The sequence below is a fragment of the Rattus norvegicus genome, chromosome 19 (assembly GCF_021556685.1).
Source record: "Rattus norvegicus strain SHRSP/BbbUtx chromosome 19, alternate assembly SHRSP_T2T, whole genome shotgun sequence".
Lineage (NCBI taxonomy): Eukaryota > Metazoa > Chordata > Mammalia > Rodentia > Muridae > Rattus > Rattus norvegicus.
The window spans coordinates 72,381,975-72,402,315 of record NC_141552.1 but is presented as its reverse complement, the minus strand read 5'-3'; the positions used below and the strand labels follow the sequence as shown (position 1 = coordinate 72,402,315).

The 20,341-nt window shown below is 40.5% G+C and overlaps 1 protein-coding gene across 16 annotated transcripts in view; it reads left to right on the top strand.

The window, feature by feature from the left end:
* Positions 1-20,341, top strand: part of Ccdc7a (coiled-coil domain containing 7A) — a 410,770-nt gene that overhangs the window by 70,524 nt on the left and 319,905 nt on the right. For all 16 annotated transcript variants that reach the window (XM_087595057.1, XM_087595068.1, XM_087595056.1 and 13 more), the window contains 2 exons: positions 16,186-16,222; positions 18,151-18,216. In XM_087595057.1, the coding sequence (XP_087451183.1) occupies positions 16,186-16,222; positions 18,151-18,216 (103 nt within the window). The remainder of the gene's footprint in view (positions 1-16,185; positions 16,223-18,150; positions 18,217-20,341) is intronic.

The window sequence follows — 20,341 nt, the reverse complement described above, 5'->3', positions numbered from 1 at the left end:
ATACAAAGAACTCAAGAAGTTAAACTCCAAAAACCAAATAACTCAATTTTAAAATGGGGTAAAGAGGAATCACAAATGGCTGAGAAACACTTCAAATGTTCAACATCCTTAATCATTTCAACATCCACAATCATCAGGGAAAGGCAAATCAAAACAACCCTGAGATTCTACATTACACCAATCAGAATGGTGAAGACCAAAAACTCAAAGGATAGCACATGCTAGCAAGGACATGCATAACAAGGAAAACTCCTCCATTGCTAGCGAGATTGCAAACTGGTACAACCACTCTGGAAATCAATGTGTTGGACCGTAGTAAATTGAAAATAGCTTTACCTGAAGACCCAGCCATATCACTCCTGGCAATATTCCCAAGAGCTGATCCACCATACTACAAGGATATGTGCTCCACTATGTTTACAACAGCCTTCTTTGAAATAGTCAGAAGCTGGAAGCAACCCAGATGTCCTTCAACCGAAAATGGATACAGAAAATGTGGTTCATTTACACAGTGTAATACTATTCACCTATTAAAAATAAAGACATCATGAACTTTGCAGGTAAAAGAATGGAACTAGAAAATATCATATTGAGTGAGGTAACCCAGACCCAAAGGCATATGCATGGTATGTACTCACTGAAAAGTGGATATTAGCCAAAAAGTTCAAAGGAAGCTTAAGGAGAAGGGAGACCCAGAGACCTGGGATGTGAGAGGTTACCAGGACTCAATGGGGATGACATTAACTGAATTGCCCAACAATTGGGAGATGGAACCCAAAGAGACCACCTCCAGTAGACAGACATAGCCCCCTTTTTAAGCTAAGGTACCACTCACTCATCTTCAAAAATTTTAACACAGATTGTTCCTATCTAAAGGAAATGCAAGGACAAAGATTGAGTAGAGTTTGAAAGAAAGGCCATGGGCTGGAGAGATGATGGCTCAGTGGTTAAGAGCACTGACTGTTCTTCCAGAGGTCCTGAGTTCAAATCCCAGCACCCACATGGTGGCTCACAACCATCTGTAATGCGATCTGTTGCCCTCTTCTGGTGTGCCTGAAGACAGCTACAGTGTACTCGTATATAATAAATAAATCTTTAAAAAAAAAAAAAAAGAAAGAGGCCACCCGGTGACTGGCCTGACTTAGGATGCATCCCATGTATGAACAGAAAATCCTGATGCTATTACTGAGGCCATATTGTGTGTACAGACAGGAGTCTAGACTGAGCCAACTATTGGATTGAGGTCAGGAACTCATATGGAAGAGTCATAGTAAGGACTGAAGGAGCTGAAGGGGATGGCAACCCCATAGGAAGAACAACAATAGGAAGGTCAACTAACTCGGACCGCTCAGAGCTCCCAAAGACTATGCCAAAACCCACGGAGCATACTTGGGCTGATTTATGGTCCAGGGCACATATGTAGCAGAGGACTGCCTTATATCGCCTCAGTGGGAGAGGATGCACTTAATTCTGTGGAATTAAGAGGATGGTGTGGGGATGTAGGGAGGAGTAGGTGGGTGGGTGGGGAGCATCCTATTAGAGGCTGGGGGAGGGAAGGGGGATGAGGGTGAAGAACTTGAGGACAAAGGGACAGGAAGAGGGGCAACTTTTGGAATGTAAATAAATAATTTTAAAATATCAGATTGAAATATTAAAACAAATGTAGCAGAGAAAGACTTGTGTTAACTCTTCCTTACTAGCTAATGTTCTAAGCTTGCAGACTCCCTAAGTCAGTTCTCCAGAATTTATTCTTTTCCTTCTCCAGGCTTTAACTATGTTTAGTTTTATAAAAATAATTACCGAACCTCGCTGATCCCAGCCCACAGCTCCCTGCTCCCAAAATCCATGGGAGAGAGAGCTCACCGCCCAGACAGGTGGGCACTCCTGAGACTGCAGAGTGGAAGAGACCATGAATACTGCCCACCCCTGCCCATATCCCTGACCCAAGAGGAAACTGTATAGGGCCTCTGGGAACCAGAAGACAGGGGCACTGGAGCAGCAGGTCCCCCGCGGTCCAGACACTGCCAGGACTTGAAGGGACTGATCAACAGCTCTCTGCACCCAAATTCCGTGAAAGGGAGAGCTAAACCTTCAGAGGGACAGACAAGCCTTGGAGGCCAGAAGAGACTACACTCTGCCCACATTTCTGACTCCAGAGGAAAACACCTAATGCCATCTGGTACCCCGGTGCACGGGGGCTCTGGGAAAAGGTGGCACAGGCCCTCCTGGTTGCTGCCCTCACAGAGAGCTCAAAAGCAGCGCCCCACGAGCAACTTGAGCCATAGGCCCACAGGTAAGACCAACTTTTCTGCTCCAAGCAACCTGCCTGGTAGACTTAGGACACAGTCCCATAGGAACAGCTGAAGACCAGTAGGCAGGAAAGACTATATACCCAAAAGCAGAACACTCTGTTCCCACAACCGGTTGAAAGAAAACAGGAAAACAGGTCTACAGCACTCCTGACACACCGGCCTATAGGAAGGTCTAGCCACTGTCAGAAGAGGCAGAACAAGGTAACACCAGAGACAACCTGATGGCGAGAGGCAAGCGCAGGAACCCAAGCAACAAAAACCAAGACTACATGGCAACATCAGAGCCTAATTCTCCCACAAAAGCAAACACTGAATATCCAAACACACCAGAAAAGCAAGATCTAGATTTAAAACCATATTTGATCATGATGCTGGAGGACTTCAAGAAAGACATGAAGAACTCCCTTAGAGAAATGCAGGAAAACATAAATAAACAAGGAAGCCTATAGAGAGGAATCACAAAAATCCCTGGAAGAATTCCAGGAAAACACAATCAAACAGTTGAAAGAATTAAAATTGGAAATAGAAGCAATAAAGAAAGCACAAAGGGAAACAACCCTGGATATAGAAAACCAAAGGAAGAGACAAGGAGCTGTAGATATACAAGCATCACCAACAGAATACAAGAGATAGAAGAGGGAATCTCAGGGCCAGAAGAGTCTATAGAAATCATCAAAACAGTGGTCAAAGATAATGTAAAATGGAAAAAGCTACTGGTCCAAAACATCAGGAAATCCAGGACTCAATGAGAAGGTCAAACCTAAGGATAATAGGTATAGAAGAGAGTGAAGTCTCCCAGCTCAAAGGACCAGTAAATATCTTCAACAAAATCATAGAAGAAAACATCCCTAACCTGAAGAAAGAGATGCCCATAAGCATACAAAAAGCCTACAGAACTCCAAATAGATTGGACCAGAAAAGAAACTCTTCCCATCACATAATAGTCAAAATGCCAAATACACAAAATAAAGAAAGAATATTAAAAGCAGTAAGGGAAAAAGGACAAGTAACATATAAAGGCAGACCTATCAGAATCACACCAGACTTCTCACCAGAGACTATGAAAGCCAGAAGATCCTGGGCAGATGTCATACAGACCCTAAGAGAACACAAATGCCAGCCCAGGTTACTGTATCCAGCAAAACTCTCAATTAACATAGATGGAGAAACCAAGATATTCCATGACAAAACCAAATTTACACAATATCTTTCTACAAATCCAGCCCTACAAAGGATAATAAATGGTAAAGCACAACAAAAGGAGGCAAGCTACATCCTAGAAAAAGCAAGAAACTAATCGTCTTGGCAACAAAACAAAGAGAAGACAAGCACACAAACATAACCTACATTCCAAATATCAATATAACAGGAAGCAATAATCACTGTTCCTTAATATCCCTCAACATCAATGGACTCAACTCCCCAATAAAAGGACATAGATTAACAAACTGGATACTCAATGAGGACCCTGCATTCTGCTGCCTACAGAAAACACACCTCACAGACAAAGACAGACACTACCTCAGCGTGAAAACCTGGAAAACAACTTTCCAAGCAAATGGTTTGAAGAAGCAAGTTGGAGTAGCCATTCTAATATCAAATAAAATCAATTTTCAACTAAAAGTCATCAAAAAAGATAAGGAAAGACACTTCATAGTCATCAAAGGAAAAAATTCACCAAGATGAACTCTCAATCCTAAATATCTATGCTCCAAATGCAAGGGCACCGACATACATAAAAGAAACTTTACTAAAGCTCAAAGCACACATTGCAACTCACACAATAACAGTAGGAGATTTCAACACACAACTCTCATCAGTGGACAGATCATGGAAACAGACATTAAACAGAGACATAGACAGGCTAAGAGAAGTCATGAACCAAATGGACTTAACAGATATTTATAGAACATTCTATCCTAAAACAAAAGGATATACACTCTTCTCAGCACCTCATGGTAAATTCTCCAAAATTGACCACATAATTGGTCTTGAAACAGTCCTCAACAGATACAGGAAGATAGAAATAATCCCATGTGTCCTATCAGACCACCATGGGCTAAAGCTTGTCTTCAATAACATTAAGGGAAGAATGCCCACATATACATGGAAGTTGAACAATGCTGTACTCAATGATAACCTGATCAAGAAAGAAATAAAGAAAGAAATTAAAGACTTCTTAGAATTTAATGAAAATGAAGGTACAACATACCCAAACTTATGGGTCACAATGAAACCTGTGCTAAGAGGAAAACTCATACCTCTGAATGCCTGCAGAAAGAAACAGGAAAGATCATAGGTCACCAGCTTGACAGCACACCTAAAAGCTCTAGAACAAAAAGAAGCAAATACACCCAGGAGGAGTAGAAGGCAGGAAATAATCAAACTCAGAGCTGAAATTAACCCAGTAGAAACAAAAAGGACTATATACTAAGAATCAACAGAACCAAAAGTTGGTTCTTTGAGAAAATCAACAAGATAGATAAACCCTTAGCCAGACTAAAGAGAGGACACAGAGAGTGTGTCCAAATGAACAAAATCAGAAATGAAAAGGGAGACATAACAACAGAATCAGAGGAAATTCAAAGAATCATCAGATCCTACTACAAAAGCCTATATTCAACAAAACTTGAAAATCTCCAGGAAATGGACAATTTCCTAGACAGATACCAGGTACCGAAGTAAGTCAGGAACAGATAAACCATTTAAACAACCTCATAACTCCTAAAGAAATAGAAGCAGTCATTAAAGGTCTCCCAACAAAAAGAGCCCAGTTCTACATGGGTTCAGTACAGAATTCTATCAGACCTTCATAGAAGACCTCACAGCAATACTATCCAAACTATTCCGCAAAATTGAAATGGATGGAGCACTACCGAATTCCTTCTCTGAAGCCCCAATTACTCTTATACCTAAACCACACAAAGACCCAACAAAGAAAGAGAACTTCAGACCAATTTCCCTTATGAATATCGACGCAAAAATACTCAATAAAATTCTGGCATACCGAATCCCAGAGCATATGAAAACAATCATCCACCATGATCATGTAGGCTTCATCCCAGGCATGCAGCAATGGTTTAATATATGGAAAACCATCAACGCAATCCATTATATAAACAAACAAAGAACAAAACCACATGATCATTTCATTAGATGCTGAGAAAGCATTTGACCAAATTCAACACCCCTTCATGATAAAATCCCTGGAAAGAATAGGAATTCAAGGCCCATACCTAAACATAGTAAAAGTCATTTACAGCAAACCAGTTGCTAACATTAAACTAAATGGAGAGAAACTTGAAGCAATCCCACTAAAATCAGGGACTAGACAAGGTTGCCCACTCTCTCCCTACTTATTCAATATAGTTCTTGAAGTTCTAGCCAGAGCAATCAGACAACAAATGGAGAACAAAGGGATACAGATTGGAAAAGAAGAAGTCAAAAATATCACTATTTGCAGATGATGTGATAGTATATTTAAGTGATCCCAAAAGTTCCACCAGAGAACTACTAAACAGGATAAACACCTTCAGCAAAGTGGCTGGGTATAAAATTAATTCAAATAAATCAGTAGCCTTCCTCTACACGAAAGAGAAACAAGCCAAGAAAGAAATTAGGGAAACGACACCCTTCATAGTAGCCCCAAATAATATAAAGTACCTCGGTGTGACTTTAACCAAGCAAATAAAGATCTGTATGATAAGAACTTCAAGACTCCGAAGAAAGAAATTGAAGAAGACCTCAAAAGATGAAAAGATCTCTCATGCTCATGGATTGCAAGGATTAATATAGTAAAAAATGGCCATTTCACCAAAAGCGATCTACAGATTCAATGCAATCCCCATCAAAATACCAATCCATTTCTTCAGAATTGTAGACAGAACAATTTGCAAATTCATCTGGAATAACAAAAAACCCAGGATAGCTAAAACTATCCTCAACAATAAAAGGACTTCAGGGGGAATCACTATCTCTGAACTCAAGCAGTATTACAGAGCAATAGTGAAAAAAACTGCATGGTATTGGTAGAGAGACAGACAGATAGACCAGTGGAATAGAATTGAAGACCAAGAAATGAACCCACACACCTATGGTCACCTGATTTTTGACAAAGGAGCCAAAACCATCCAATGGAAAAAAGAGCATTTTCAGCAAATGTTGTTGGTTCAACTGGAGGGCAGCATGTAGAAGAATGCAGATTGATCCATGCTTATCACCCTGTACAAAGCTTAAGTCCAAGTGGATCAAGGACCTCCACATCAAACCAGATACACTCAAACTAATAGAAGAAAAAGTGGGGAAGAGTCTTGATCACATGTGCATTGGAGAAAATTTCCTGAACAAAACACCAGTGGCTTATGCTCTAAGATCAAGAATCAATAAATGGGATCTCATAAAACTGTAAAGCTTCTGTAAGGCAAAAGACACTGTCATTAGGACAAAACGGCAACCAACAGATTGGGAAAAGATCTTTACCAATCGTACAACAGATAGAGGGCTAATATCCACAATTTACAAAGAACTCAAGAAGTTAGACTGAAGGGAGACAAATAACCCTATTAAAAATGGGGATCAGAGCTAAACAAAGAATTCACAGCTGAGGAATGTCGAATGGCTGAGAAACACCTAAAGAAATGTTCAACATCTTTAGTCATAAGGGAAATGCAAATCAAAACAACCCTGATATTTCACCTCACACCAGTGAGAATGGCTAAGTTTAAAAACACAGGTGACAGCAGATGCTGGGGAGGATGTGGAGAAGGAGGAACACTCCTCCATTGTTGGTGGGATTGCAGACTGGTACAACCATTCTGGAAATCAGTCTGGAGGTTCCTCAGAAAATTGGACATTGAACTGCCTGAGGATCCAGCTATACCTCTCTTGGGCATATACCCAAAAGATGCCCCAACATATAAAAAGACACCTGCTCCACTATGTTCATAGCAGCCTTATTTATAATAGCCAGAAGCTGGAAAGAACCCAGATGCCCTTCAACAGAGGAATGGACACAGAAAATGTGGTACATCTACACCATGGAATATTACTCAGATATCAAAAACAATGCCTTTATGAAATTCGTAGGCAAATGGTTGGAACTGGAAAATATCATCCTGAGTGAGGTACTCCAATCACAGAAAAACACACATGGTATGCACTCATTGATAAGTGGCTATTAGCCCAAATGCTTGAAGTACCCTAGATGCACAGAACACATGAAACTCAAGAAGGATGACCAAATTGTGAATGATTCACTCCTTCTTTAAAAGGGGAACAAGAATACCCTTGGTAGGGAATAGGGATGCAAAGTTTAGAACAGAGGCTGAAGAAATGCCCATTCCGAGCCTGCCCCACATGTGGCCCTTACATATCCAGACACCAAACTAGATAAGATGGATGAAGCAAAGAAGTGCAGGCCGACAGGAACCGGATGTAGATCTCTCCTGAGAGACACAGCGAGAATACGGCAAATACATAGGTGAATGCCAGCAGCAATCCACTGAACTAAGAATGGGACCCCCGTTGAAGGAATCAGATAAAGGACTAGAAGAGCTTGAAGGGGCTTGAGACCCCATACGAACAACAATGTCAACCAACCAGAGCTTCCAGGGACTAAGCCACTACCCAAAGCCTATACATGGACTGACCCTGGGCTCCAACTGCATATGTAGCAGTGAATATCCTAGTAAGAGCACCAGTGGAAGGGGAAGCCCTTGGTCCTGCCAAGAATGAAGCCCCAGTGAATGTGATTGTTGGGGGAGGGTGATAATGCGTGGGAGAATGGGGAGGGGAAGCCCATATAGAAGGGGAGGGGCAGGTTTTAGGGGGATGTTGGCCTGGAAACCGGGACCGGGAATAACAATCAAAATGTAAATAAGAAATACTCAAGTTAATAAAGATAAAAAAAAAGAGACCACCGGACCCTGAAGGAAACAGACCGGATAAACAGTTCTCTGCACCCAAATCCCGTGGGAGGGAGAGCTAAACCTTCAGAGAGGCGGACAAGCCTGGGAAACCAGAAGAGACTGCTCCCTGCACACACATCTCGGACGCCAGAGGAAAAAGCCAAAGACCATCTGGAACCCTGGTGCACTGAAGCTCCCAGAAGAGGCGGCACAGGTCTTCCTGGTTGCTGCCGCTGCAGAGAGCCCCTGGGCAGCACCCCACGAGCGAACCTGAGCCTCGGGACCACAGGTAAGACCAAATTTTCTGCTGCAAGAAAGCTGCCTGGTGAGCTTGGGACACACGGAAGCAGAATTTCTCTAGGACCGGGCACGTTCTGTGTTTACCGGAAGTCCCACACCCGCGGATCCCGGCCCGCAGCAGCTCTCTGCTCCCAGACCCGGTGAGAGAGAGACCCAACCGCCTGGTCAGGTGGGCACTCCTGAGGCTGCAGAGCGGAAGAGACCACCAACACTGCTCACCCCTGCCCACATCCCTGGCCCAAGAGGAAACTGTATAAGGCCTCTGGGCTCCCGTGGGGGAGGGCCCAGGAGCGGCAGAACCCCTGCCAGAGACACCGCTGGACCCTGAAGGAAACAGACCGGATAAACAGTTCTCTGCACCCAAATCCCGTGGGAGGGAGAGCTAAACCTTCAGAGAGGCGGACAAGCCTGGGAAACCAGAAGAGACTGCTCCCTGCACACACATCTCGGACGCCAGAGGAAAAAGCCAAAGACCATCTGGAACCCTGGTGCACTGAAGCTCCCGGAAGGGGCGGCACAGGTCTTCCTGGTTGCTGCCGCTGCAGAGAGCCCCTGGGCAGCACCCCACGAGCAAACCTGAGCCTCGGGACCACAGGTAAGACCAAATTTTCTGCTGCAAGAAAGCTGCCTGGTGAACTCAAGACACAGGCCCACAGGAACAGCTGAAGACCTGTAGAGAGGAAAAACTACACGCCCGAAAGCAGAACACTCTGTCCCCATAACTGACTGAAAGAGAGGAAAACAGGTCTACAGCACTCCTGACACACAGGCTTATAGGACAGTCTAGCCACTGTCAGAAATAGCAGAACAAAGTAACACTAGAGATAATCTGATGGCGAGAGGCAAGCGCAGGAACCCAAGCAACAGAAACCAAGACTACATGCCATCATCGGAGCCCAATTCTCCCACCAAAACAAACATGGAATATCCAAACACACCAGAAAAGCAAGATCTAGTTTCAAAATCATATTTGATCATGAGCTGGAGGACTTCAAGAAAGACATGAACACACTTAGGGAAGCACAGGAAAACATTAATAAACAAGTAAAAGCCTACAGAGGGGAATCGCAAAAATCCCTGAAAGAATTCCAGGAAAACACAATCAAACAGTTGAAGGAATTAAAAATGGAAATAGAAGCAATCAAGAAAGAACACATGGAAACAACCCTGGATATAGAAAACCAAAAGAAGAGACAAGGAGCTGTAGATACAAGCTTCACCAACAGAATACAAGAGATGGAAGAGAGAATCTCAGGAGCAGAAGATTCCATACAAATCATTGACTCAACTGTCAAAGATAATGTAAAGCGGAAAAAGCTACTGGTCCAAAACATACAGGGAATCCAGGACTCAATGAGAAGATCAAACCTAAGGATAATAGGTATAGAAGAGAGTGAAGACTCCCAGCTCAAAGGACCAGTAAATATCTTCAACAAAATCATAGAAGAAAACTTCCCTAACCTAAAAAAAGAGATACCCATAGGCATACAAGAAGCCTACAGAACTCCAAATAGATTGGACCAGAAAAGAAACACCTCCTGTCACATAATAGTCAAAACACCAAACGCACAAAATAAAGAAAGAATATTAAAAGCAGTAAGGGAAAAAGGTCAAGTAACATATAAAGGGAGACCTATCAGAATCACACCAGACTTCTCGCCAGAAACTATGAAGGCCAGAAGATCCTGGACTGATGTCATACAGACCCTAAGAGAACACAAATGCCAGCCCAGGTTACTGTATCCAGCAAAACTCTCAATTAACATTGATGGAGAAACCAAGATATTCCATGACAAAACCAAATTTACACAATATCTTTCTACAAATCCAGCACTACAAAGGATAATAAATGGTAAAGCCCAACATAAGGAGGCAAGCTATACCCTAGAAGAAGCAAGAAACTAATCGTCTTGGCAACAAAACAAAGAGAATGAAAGCACACAAACATAACCTCACATCCAAATATGAATATAACGGGAAGCAATAATCACTATTCCTTAATATCTCTCAATATCAATGGCCTCAACTCCCCAATAAAAAGACATAGATTAACAAACTGGATACGCAACGAGGACCCTGCATTCTGCTGCCTACAGGAAACACACCTCAGAGACAAAGACAGACGCTACCTCAGAGTGAAAGGCTGGAAAACAACTTTCCAAGCAAATGGTCAGAAGAAGCAAGCTGAAGTAGCCATTCTAATATCAAATAAAATCAATTTCCAACTAAACGTCATCAAAAAAGATAAGGAAGGACACTTCATATTCATCAAAGGAAAAATCAACCAAGATGAACTCTCAATCCTAAATATCTATGCCCCAAATACAAGGGCACCTACATACGTAAAAGAAACCTTACTAAAGCTCAAAACACACATTGCACCTCACACAATAATAGTGGGAGATTTCAACACCCCACTCTCATCAATGGACAGATCATGGAAACAGAAATTAAACAGTGATGTCGACAGACTAGGAGAAGTCATGAGCCAAATGGACTTAACGGATATTTATAGAACATTCTATCCTAAAGCAAAAGGATATACCTTCTTCTCAGCTCCTCATGGTACTTTCTCCAAAATTGACCATATAATTGGTCAAAAAACGGGCCTCAACAGGTACAGAAAGATAGAAATAATCCCATGCGTGCTATCGGACCACCACGGCCTAAAACTGGTCTTCAATAACAATAAGGGAAGAATGTCCACATATACGTGGAAATTGAACAATGCTCTACTCAATGATAACCTGGTCAAGGAAGAAATAAAGAAAGAAATTAAAAACTTTTTAGAATTTAATGAAAATGAAGATACAACATACTCAAACTTATGGGACACAATGAAAGCTGTGCTAAGAGGAAAACTCATAGCGCTGAGTGCCTGCAGAAAGAAACAGGAAAGAGCATATGTCAGCAGCTTGACAGCACACCTAAAAGCTCTAGAACAAAAAGAAGCAAATACACCCAGGAGGAGTAGAAGGCAGGAAATAATCAAACTCAGAGCTGAAATCAACCAAGTAGAAACAAAAAGGACCATAGAAAGAATCAACAGAACCAAAAGTTGGTTCTTTGAGAAAATCAACAAGATAGATAAACCCTTAGCCAGACTAACGAGAGGACACAGAGAGTGTGTCCAAATTAACAAAATCAGAAATGAAAAGGGAGACATAACAACAGATTCAGAGGAAATTCAAAAAATCATCAGATCTTATTATAAAAACCTATATTCAACAAAATTTGAAAATCTTCAGGAAATGGACAATTTCCTAGACAGATACCAGGTATCGAAGTTAAATCAGGAACAGATAAACCAGTTAAACAACCCCATAACTCCTAAGGAAATAGAAGCAGTCATTAAAGGTCTCCCAACCAAAAAGAGCCCAGGTCCAGACGGGTTTAGTGCAGAATTCTATCAAACCTTCATAGAAGACCTCATACCAATATTATCCAAACTATTCCACAAAATTGAAACAGATGGAGCCCTACCGAATTCCTTCTACGAAGCCACAATTACTCTTCTACCTAAACCACAGAAAGACCCAACAAAGAAAGAGAATTTCAGACCAATTTCCCTTATGAATATCGACGCAAAAATACTCAATAAAATTCTGGCAAACCGAATTCAAGAGCACATCAAAACAATCATCCACCATGATCAAGTAGGCTTCATCCCAGGCATGCAGGGATGGTTTAATATATGGAAAACCATCAACGTGATCCGTTATATAAACAAACTGAAAGAACAGAACCACATGATCATTTCATTAGATGCTGAGAAAGCATTTGACAAAATTCAACACCCCTTCATGATAAAAGTCCTGGAAAGAAGAGGAATTCAAGGCCCATACCTAAACATAGTAAAAGCCATATACAGCAAACCAGTTGCTAACATTAAACTAAATGGAGAGAAACTTGAAGCAATCCCACTAAAATCAGGGACTAGACAAGGCTGCCCACTCTCTCCCTACTTATTCAATATAGTTCTTGAAGTTCTAGCCAGAGCAATCAGACAACAAAAGGAGATCAAAGGGATACAGATCGGAAAAGAAGAGGTCAAAATATCACTATTTGCAGATGACATGATAGTATATTTAAGTGATCCCAAAAGTTCCACCAGAGAACTACTAAAGCTGATAAACAACTTCAGCAAAGTGGCTGGGTATAAAATTAACTCAAATAAATCAGTTGCCTTCCTCTATACAAAAGAGAAACAAGCCGAGAAAGAAATTAGGGAAACGGCACCCTTCATAATAGACCCAAATAATATAAAGTACCTCGGTGTGACTTTAACCAAGCAAGTAAAAGATCTGTACAATAAGAACTACAAGACACTGAAGAAGGAAATTGAAGAAGACCTCAGAAGATGGAAAGATCTCCCATGCTCATGGATTGGCAGGATTAATATAGTAAAAATGGCCATTTTACCAAAAGCAATCTACAGATTCAATGCAATCCCCATCAAAATACCAATCCAATTCTTCAAAGAGTTAGACAGAACAATTTGCAAATTCATCTGGAATAACAAAAAACCCAGGATAGATAAAGCTATCCTCAACAATAAAAGGACTTAAGGGGGAATCACTATCCCTGAACTCAAGCAGTATTACAGAGCAATAGTGATAAAAACTGCATGGTATTGGTACAGAGACAGACAGATAGACCAATGGAATAGAATTGAAGACCCAGAAATGAACCCACACACCTATGGTCACTTGATTTTTGACAAAGGAGTCAAAACCATCCAATGGAAAAAAGATAGCATTTTCAGCAAATGGTGCTGGTTCAACTGGAGGGCAACATGTAGAAGAATGCAGATCGATCCATGCTTATCACCCTGTACAAAGCTTAAGTCCAAGTGGATCAAGGACCTCCACATCAAACCAGACACACTCAAACTAATAGAAGAAAAACTAGGGAAGCATCTGGAACACATGGGCACTGGAAACAATTTCCTGAACAAAACACCAATGGCTTATGCTCTAAGATCAAGAATCGACAAATGGGATCTCATAAAACTGCAAAGCTTCTGTAAGGCAAAGGACACTGTGGTTAGGACAAAACGGCAACCAACAGATTGGGAAAAGATCTTTACCAATCCTACAACAGATAGAGGCCTTATATCCAAAATATACAAAGAACTCAAGAAGTTAGACCGCAGGGAAACAAATAACCCTATTAAAAAATGGGGTTCAGAGCTAAACAAAGAATTCACAGCTGAGGAATGCCGAATGGCGGAGAAACACCTAAAGAAATGTTCAACATCTTTAGTCATAAGGGAAATGCAAATCAAAACAACCCTGAGATTTCACCTCACACCAGTGCGATTGGCTAAGATCAAAAACTCAGGTGACAGCAGATGCTGGCGAGGATGTGGAGAAAGAGGAGCACTCCTCCATTGTTGGTGGGATTGCAGACTGGTACAACCATTCTGGAAATCAGTCTGGAGGTTCCTCAGAAAATTGGACATTGAACTGCCTGAGGATCCAGCTATACCTCTCTTGGGCATATACCCAAAAGATGCCTCAACATATAAAAGAGACACGTGCTCCACTATGTTCATAGCAGCCTTATTTATAATAGCCAGAAGCTGGAAAGAACCCAGATGCCCTTCAACAGAGGAATGGATACAGAAAATGTGGTACATCTACACAATGGAATATTACTCAGCTATCAAAAACAACGAGTTTATGAAATTCGTAGGCAAATGGTTGGAACTGGAAAATATCATCCTGAGTGAGCTAACCCAATCACAGAAAGACATACATGGTATGCACTCATTGATAAGTGGCTATTAGCCCAAATGCTTGAATTACCCTAGATCCCTAGAACAAACGAAACTCAAGACGGATGATCAAAATGTGAATGCTTCACTCCTTCTTTAAAAGGGGAACAAGAATACCCTTGGCAGGGAAGGGAGAGGCAAAGATTAAAACAGAGACTGAAGGAACACCCATTCAGAGCCTGCCCCACATGTGGCTCATACATATACAGCATCCCAATTAGACAAGATGGATGAAGCAAAGAAGTGCAGACCGACAGGAGCCGGATGTAGATCGCTCCTGAGAGACACAGCCAGAATACAGCAAATATAGAGGCGAATGCCAGCAGCAAACCACTGAACTGAGAATAGGTCCCCTATTGAAGGAATCAGAGAAAGAACTGGAAGAGCTTGAAGGGACTCGAGACCCCAAAAGTACAACAATGCCAAGCAACCAGAGCTTCCAGGGACTAAGCCACTACCTAAAGACTATACATGGACTGACCCTGGACTCTGACCCCATAGGTAGCAATGAATATCCTAGTAAGAGCACCAGTGGAAGGGGAAGCCCTGGGTCCTACTAAGACTGAACCCCCAGTGAACTAGTCTATGGGGGGAGGGCGGCAATGGGGGGAGGGTTGGGAGGGGAACACCCATAAGGAAGGGGAGGGGGGGAGGGGCTGTTTGCCCGGAAACCGGGAAAGGGAATAACACTCGAAATGTATATAAGAAATACTCAAGTTAATAAAAAAAAAAAAAGAAATACCCAATTTAATAAAGATGGAGAAAAAAGTCAAAAAACAAATAAAACAAAAACTATATATTTATTGAAATAAAAATAGCCATTTATGTTAGCTAAATATAAAGTCATTTTCATTTTATATTTCATGTGTGTTACCAGACTTCATTATCAAAACATGACATGCCCAGTGCTCGCAACAGATGTGATCCATTAACCTAATGTACTTAAATTACATGTTGCCTTAGTAGTTGTCTATTGTATTGCAAAAAAAAATTGCCCATTTACGTGAATAAATTATTATAAAGTGGCTTTAATACATGATATAAGTACAAATTGATCATGTAATTTAATTTTGTTTGGTATATCTTTTTTAAAATATAGTTTTTAAATAAGCTTATGAATTTAGTGTTTATAGAGGGCTTTAGTTTCTGGAAAGAATTTTATTAGATACAAAACTTGTCCTTTGAAGAAGAAAAGTGTTGAGGGAAGAAAAATGACCAGTATACTTTCAAAATCTCAGTCACTTTACATTTCAATCATAGCAGTGAAAATTTGGCTTGAGGAAAGTTATTCATTTGTCTATCACTTAGGCCATAGGGAGCCAGTGACTGTTTTAAGTAGTGTGTATGTGATGTAATAACTAGTAATAGTGGCAGCAGCAGTGAGTAGTGTACGAGAGGCTGAGGAGGTGGCTTAGCAGGTAAAAGTGCTTGCTGCATAAGCCTGATAACCTGAGTTTGATCCTTGGATAAAAGCCAGATGTAGTGTCTGTAATCCCATTGCTCTTACAGGGAGATGGGGACAGGAACAGGTCATGTATATAGTGCAATGGAAGAAACAAGAGACAATGCCTCAAACACAAAGCAAAAAAAAGCCTCTTTAGAAATAAAAGATACTGTTAGTTTCTTTTTTAAAAAAAGGTTGTTTTCTGACCTTCAAGCAAAATTTCAGTCATGAGATCTCCCTGTGTTCTCTATCTCTCTTTATCCCCGTCTCTGTCTCTGCCTCTCTCTTTGTGTATGTGTTTTAAAGGTAATAAAAGTATCAATTTCTTTTAAGATTTTAAATTGTCTGAAATCTTTGGGAAAGCAAAGCATGGAGGTGTTTTCAAATATCATGATTTTTTAAAATATATACTTAATATATTTACAAGAAGTTCTCTCCAAACAGAGAATTCAAATCATTTGAAGAACTGCTTCAAATCCAGGTAAGATATATCCTCCCTGAATCTATTTCAGTAATAATTCATTAAAATTGTCTTCTGCATGCCAATTCTGATTTGAATCATAAATGCTCACCTGCCCTTTTGGAACTCTGCTGTCCTCAGAGGTGGCTGAGTCCATCAAAAGCCTAACTAAATTTCTGGCCTCTTTGCTGTGCATTTCTTTTCCCGTTTCCAGGTCCTACTGAGATTCATGAGTAGTGATTAGAGGTTTGCTTTTTCTCTTCATTGTTACTTGGTTTTGTTTTAGTAGATAGTGTTTCCTCTCATACTTCAATAGGAATAATATAGTTTTCAAATGTTTTCTTAAAACAATTACCTTTTAAAACAAAATTTAGAAGTGTTATACACTGTAAAGATGTTTCTAATTTTTACTGTTTTTTCTCATGAGATACAGCCTTCAAATTGTCATTTTCCTGTGTGATGTTTGAGTCCTTTCTTCTTTTCTCTTTTTCATTGCTTGTCAACAGTTTGGCTTAGTTGCATGGCACATGACTGTTCTTAGCACACTAAGTCGACATGTGCTCAGCATCTTGAGTATGTAACTTTTGCCAAACATGTTTTTGCTTCTTTCTGTTCCTGTATGAAAATACACTTCCTTGGGTGGTAGAAATCTGATGTCACTCTACATATTCTTTATATGTTTGTAAAAGGTTTATTTCTGTATTTACATATTTTCATTGATAGATCTAAGTGGTTTCACCTTTTCGTTGTCCTATCTAACTTGCTATTCTGTCCATACATTCAGTTTTATAACCAGGATATAATTGTGGATGCTACAGTTGTAAACATTGGGACATTTATTGCAGCTTGTGTTTGGTGAGATCACTGTCACTTCTTTCACAGACATTGGGCACTGTCTGATGGCTGCATTGAAAGTGCTCTGTGATCATTTTAAAATCAGGGTTGTCTTCGGGTATCTTTCTTGGTTTCTTTTAACTTGATAATAGTAAGTACATTTTTTTAGTTTACTATAATTTTTCATGGATATTGTAATAGGGTGTTGAAATTCCAGAATCTACTATGTCCCTTTGATGACTGGTATTTTTCCTTTATTATATCATGAACATGATGGAGTGTGAGTGGAAACTATGTACCTATCCAGACTTTTTTTTAATCCTGTTAGATTTTGCCAGGTTGTTTTGAGTCTTTACTTTGTGTGTGTGGTTCATAGGTTACAGGGAGGCTTGGACAGATTTTATACAAGATTACTGGGTTCTTGTCTTCAGTTACCTCCTTTATGTGATTTTTCACTTAGCCTTTCCATGGTTAGGATTGTCCCAAACAGTGCCCTTGTTTGTAAGTTATAGAAACAGAGGCTTTTGTAAGCTTTTGGGAGACTGCTATGGCTCAAATAAGCCTTACTCTCAAAATGAAAGCCACGAAATCAGTAATCTAGACCTTCTTTTCCTCCATGGGCCACTTACCCTTGTTCACACATGAGTGTTGGTGCTTCTGTTCTGTGTAGTGCACAGGGTTACATGTGGCAGAGATTGTCCTCAAGGAGCTTGTTGTGACAAACAGAAACCATACATGGAGCTTTAGATATAGTTCTCAAACTCTCATCCACTGTGATTTCCTGAATGTATAATTTATACTAGATGTTAAAATTGGAGATTCCTCTAACAATACTTCAAACATTTCCACTTACATATTTCAGACCTAATGAATGAAATGAAAATGTTTCATTTATAGTCGTTCTAATGTGCAAGATTCATGGTAATTTTGAGTGTGGGAAATCAACAGGAAGATATAGCTTCTAGTTGTATCCACCACTGCATAGGAGAACTCAGCAGTTAGATGTGTTCAGATCACCATACTGGCAATCTGTATACATGTTATATGCACTAACCACAAAAAACTAAATCTGAAAAGTACCTGACTGAAACCTGTTCTTTCTCTTTACCCCCTAGCAAGAAGCAGAAGTCCTGAAACTGGAGAAAAAAACCCTTCAAGAACAACTGAAATGGGCTTTAGAGGTGAGTGTACACCTCTAAGCAAGCTAAGAGAATGCCCCACTGGGAATTCCCAAATGAATGCTTTAATCTTATAAACTGAGTATGTATCTGTTTACATGTGTGTGTGTGTGCATGTGCATGTGCATGTGCGTGCATATGTGTGTGTATGTGTGTGTACACATATGGCCACACATATACATATATAATACAATAATACATTGTTGCACATAGACATTTATATCTGCAGATTTATTAATAGACCATGATGTTCTTTCATTTCTGGAACAGCAATCCAGAAAGAAAATAAGGCTTTTTTCATGAGTAAAGAAATCTTCAAACTGCAGATACACAACTTATTTGGAAGTAAAATACTACTCAGAGGCAGGAGAGATGTCTCAATGATTAAGACTGATATCTCTGACTGTATTGATTACCTTTGAATCCCTTTCTCTTAACTGGGCTGCCTTCCCTAGCCTGTATTGAAGAAGAAAGGGATGAGTGGAAGGGGGAGGGAAAGGAAGTGAGAGGAAGGGACTGGGAGACAGGAGAGAGGCAAGAGGGGAAGATGTGAGCAGGATGTAAAATAAGCTCTCAGAAACCTTCTAGGAAAGGCTAAAGTTTGCAAGTAAATTTTCTAGAGATGACCCACAGTTTTGCATAACCTGTGATAGGCGACCTCTGAGATGCAGGTCCTTAGAGACATCACCCCAGGGTTTCTTCTTGCTGATGATATGCCATTTTCCTACCACTATCACATAGTCTAATGATCCTGGGCTCCAACCCACCCTATTGGACAAATTTCCTGCAGATCATCATGAAGATGTACTCGCATATAGTAATGCTTATAGAGATGATTATATGTGATTTCACAGTTTCTGATAATCATTTTATAGGTCTCTTAAATTGATACAAGTAACCTTAAGCACCCTATAGAATAAAGCTGCAAATAAAGCTCTGTAAACCTTCATGTGTCATGGACTAGTTGCAGTAGGATAAGAAAGTAGGCTTTAAAATAATTTGTGATTGAGGAAAAACATTCATTCTAGGTCAGGTCCAAGGATGAAGCCATAGGTGTGCACTATGGTAAAGCAAGGCTATGTCAAACTGTTTAAACTTATAATGAGATTATACAATGAAACACTGCTCTGAACTTACTATCCGCATCCTTCTATAACTCCCCCTTTATGTAACATTTCATCTATGATGTAGTTTTATAATAGAACTTTTCCCCATCTACCAAATGTATATATGCATGTATACATATACACATACATGGACAAATATATATGTCTATGCATATGTGTCTAGGTATATGTGTATGTATATACATATGCATTAACACTAAAGGGGTTGCTTAACAGGTGGTTGGGCCTATTGAAAGTGTGTGTGTGTGTGTGTGTGTGTGTGTGTGTATACATGTCTATGTGTGCGCTTGAATTTTCCCTTTCTTCCTTTTCTTTTCTCTCTAGCTCATGAACAGTTAATGAACTCCAAGCCTTTCTCCTGTCCAGCCAGGGACTCTTGAGACAAAGAGAAACTAAGAATTCTTTTTTTCTTAATCCCCTGCTGCTATGAATATTAGTTAATTACTAGAAGCCAGAGTATTTTGGCCTCAGAACAGCAAAGGGTTAAAAAATTTACCAAAAGTGGGTTACTTAGCCCCTGCAACTGCCAACACCACCCTTTGTACTTGCATCAGTACCTGGTGCTGTGGCTGAACCGAGGCAATAATAATTTATTAAAAAGCGAAATACTCCAGCGCGCGCGCGCACACACACACACACACACACACACACACACACACACACACACACACACACACACACACACACAGAGTGAATAATGTTCTTGCAAAATGCTGGAGGTTGGTTCCTAGCTCATGCCAGAAGGCTCACAACAGCCTTTATCCCCAGCTCCAGGGATCTGACACCCTCTAGTGGACGCCACAGGCAACTGCACACAGATGTGCTCATAGCCACACTCAGTCATTCCCTCACCAAGAAGCCCATACACGTGGATAAGAATAAGGATAAGGAAGACCTGGCCCTTGTCCTTCCAATTAAATTTAATACAATGAGTGTTTTGTCTGTTTCTGCTCTTTCCCTAGTTCTAGCCAAACAAAAATTAAAATGAGATATAAACATTT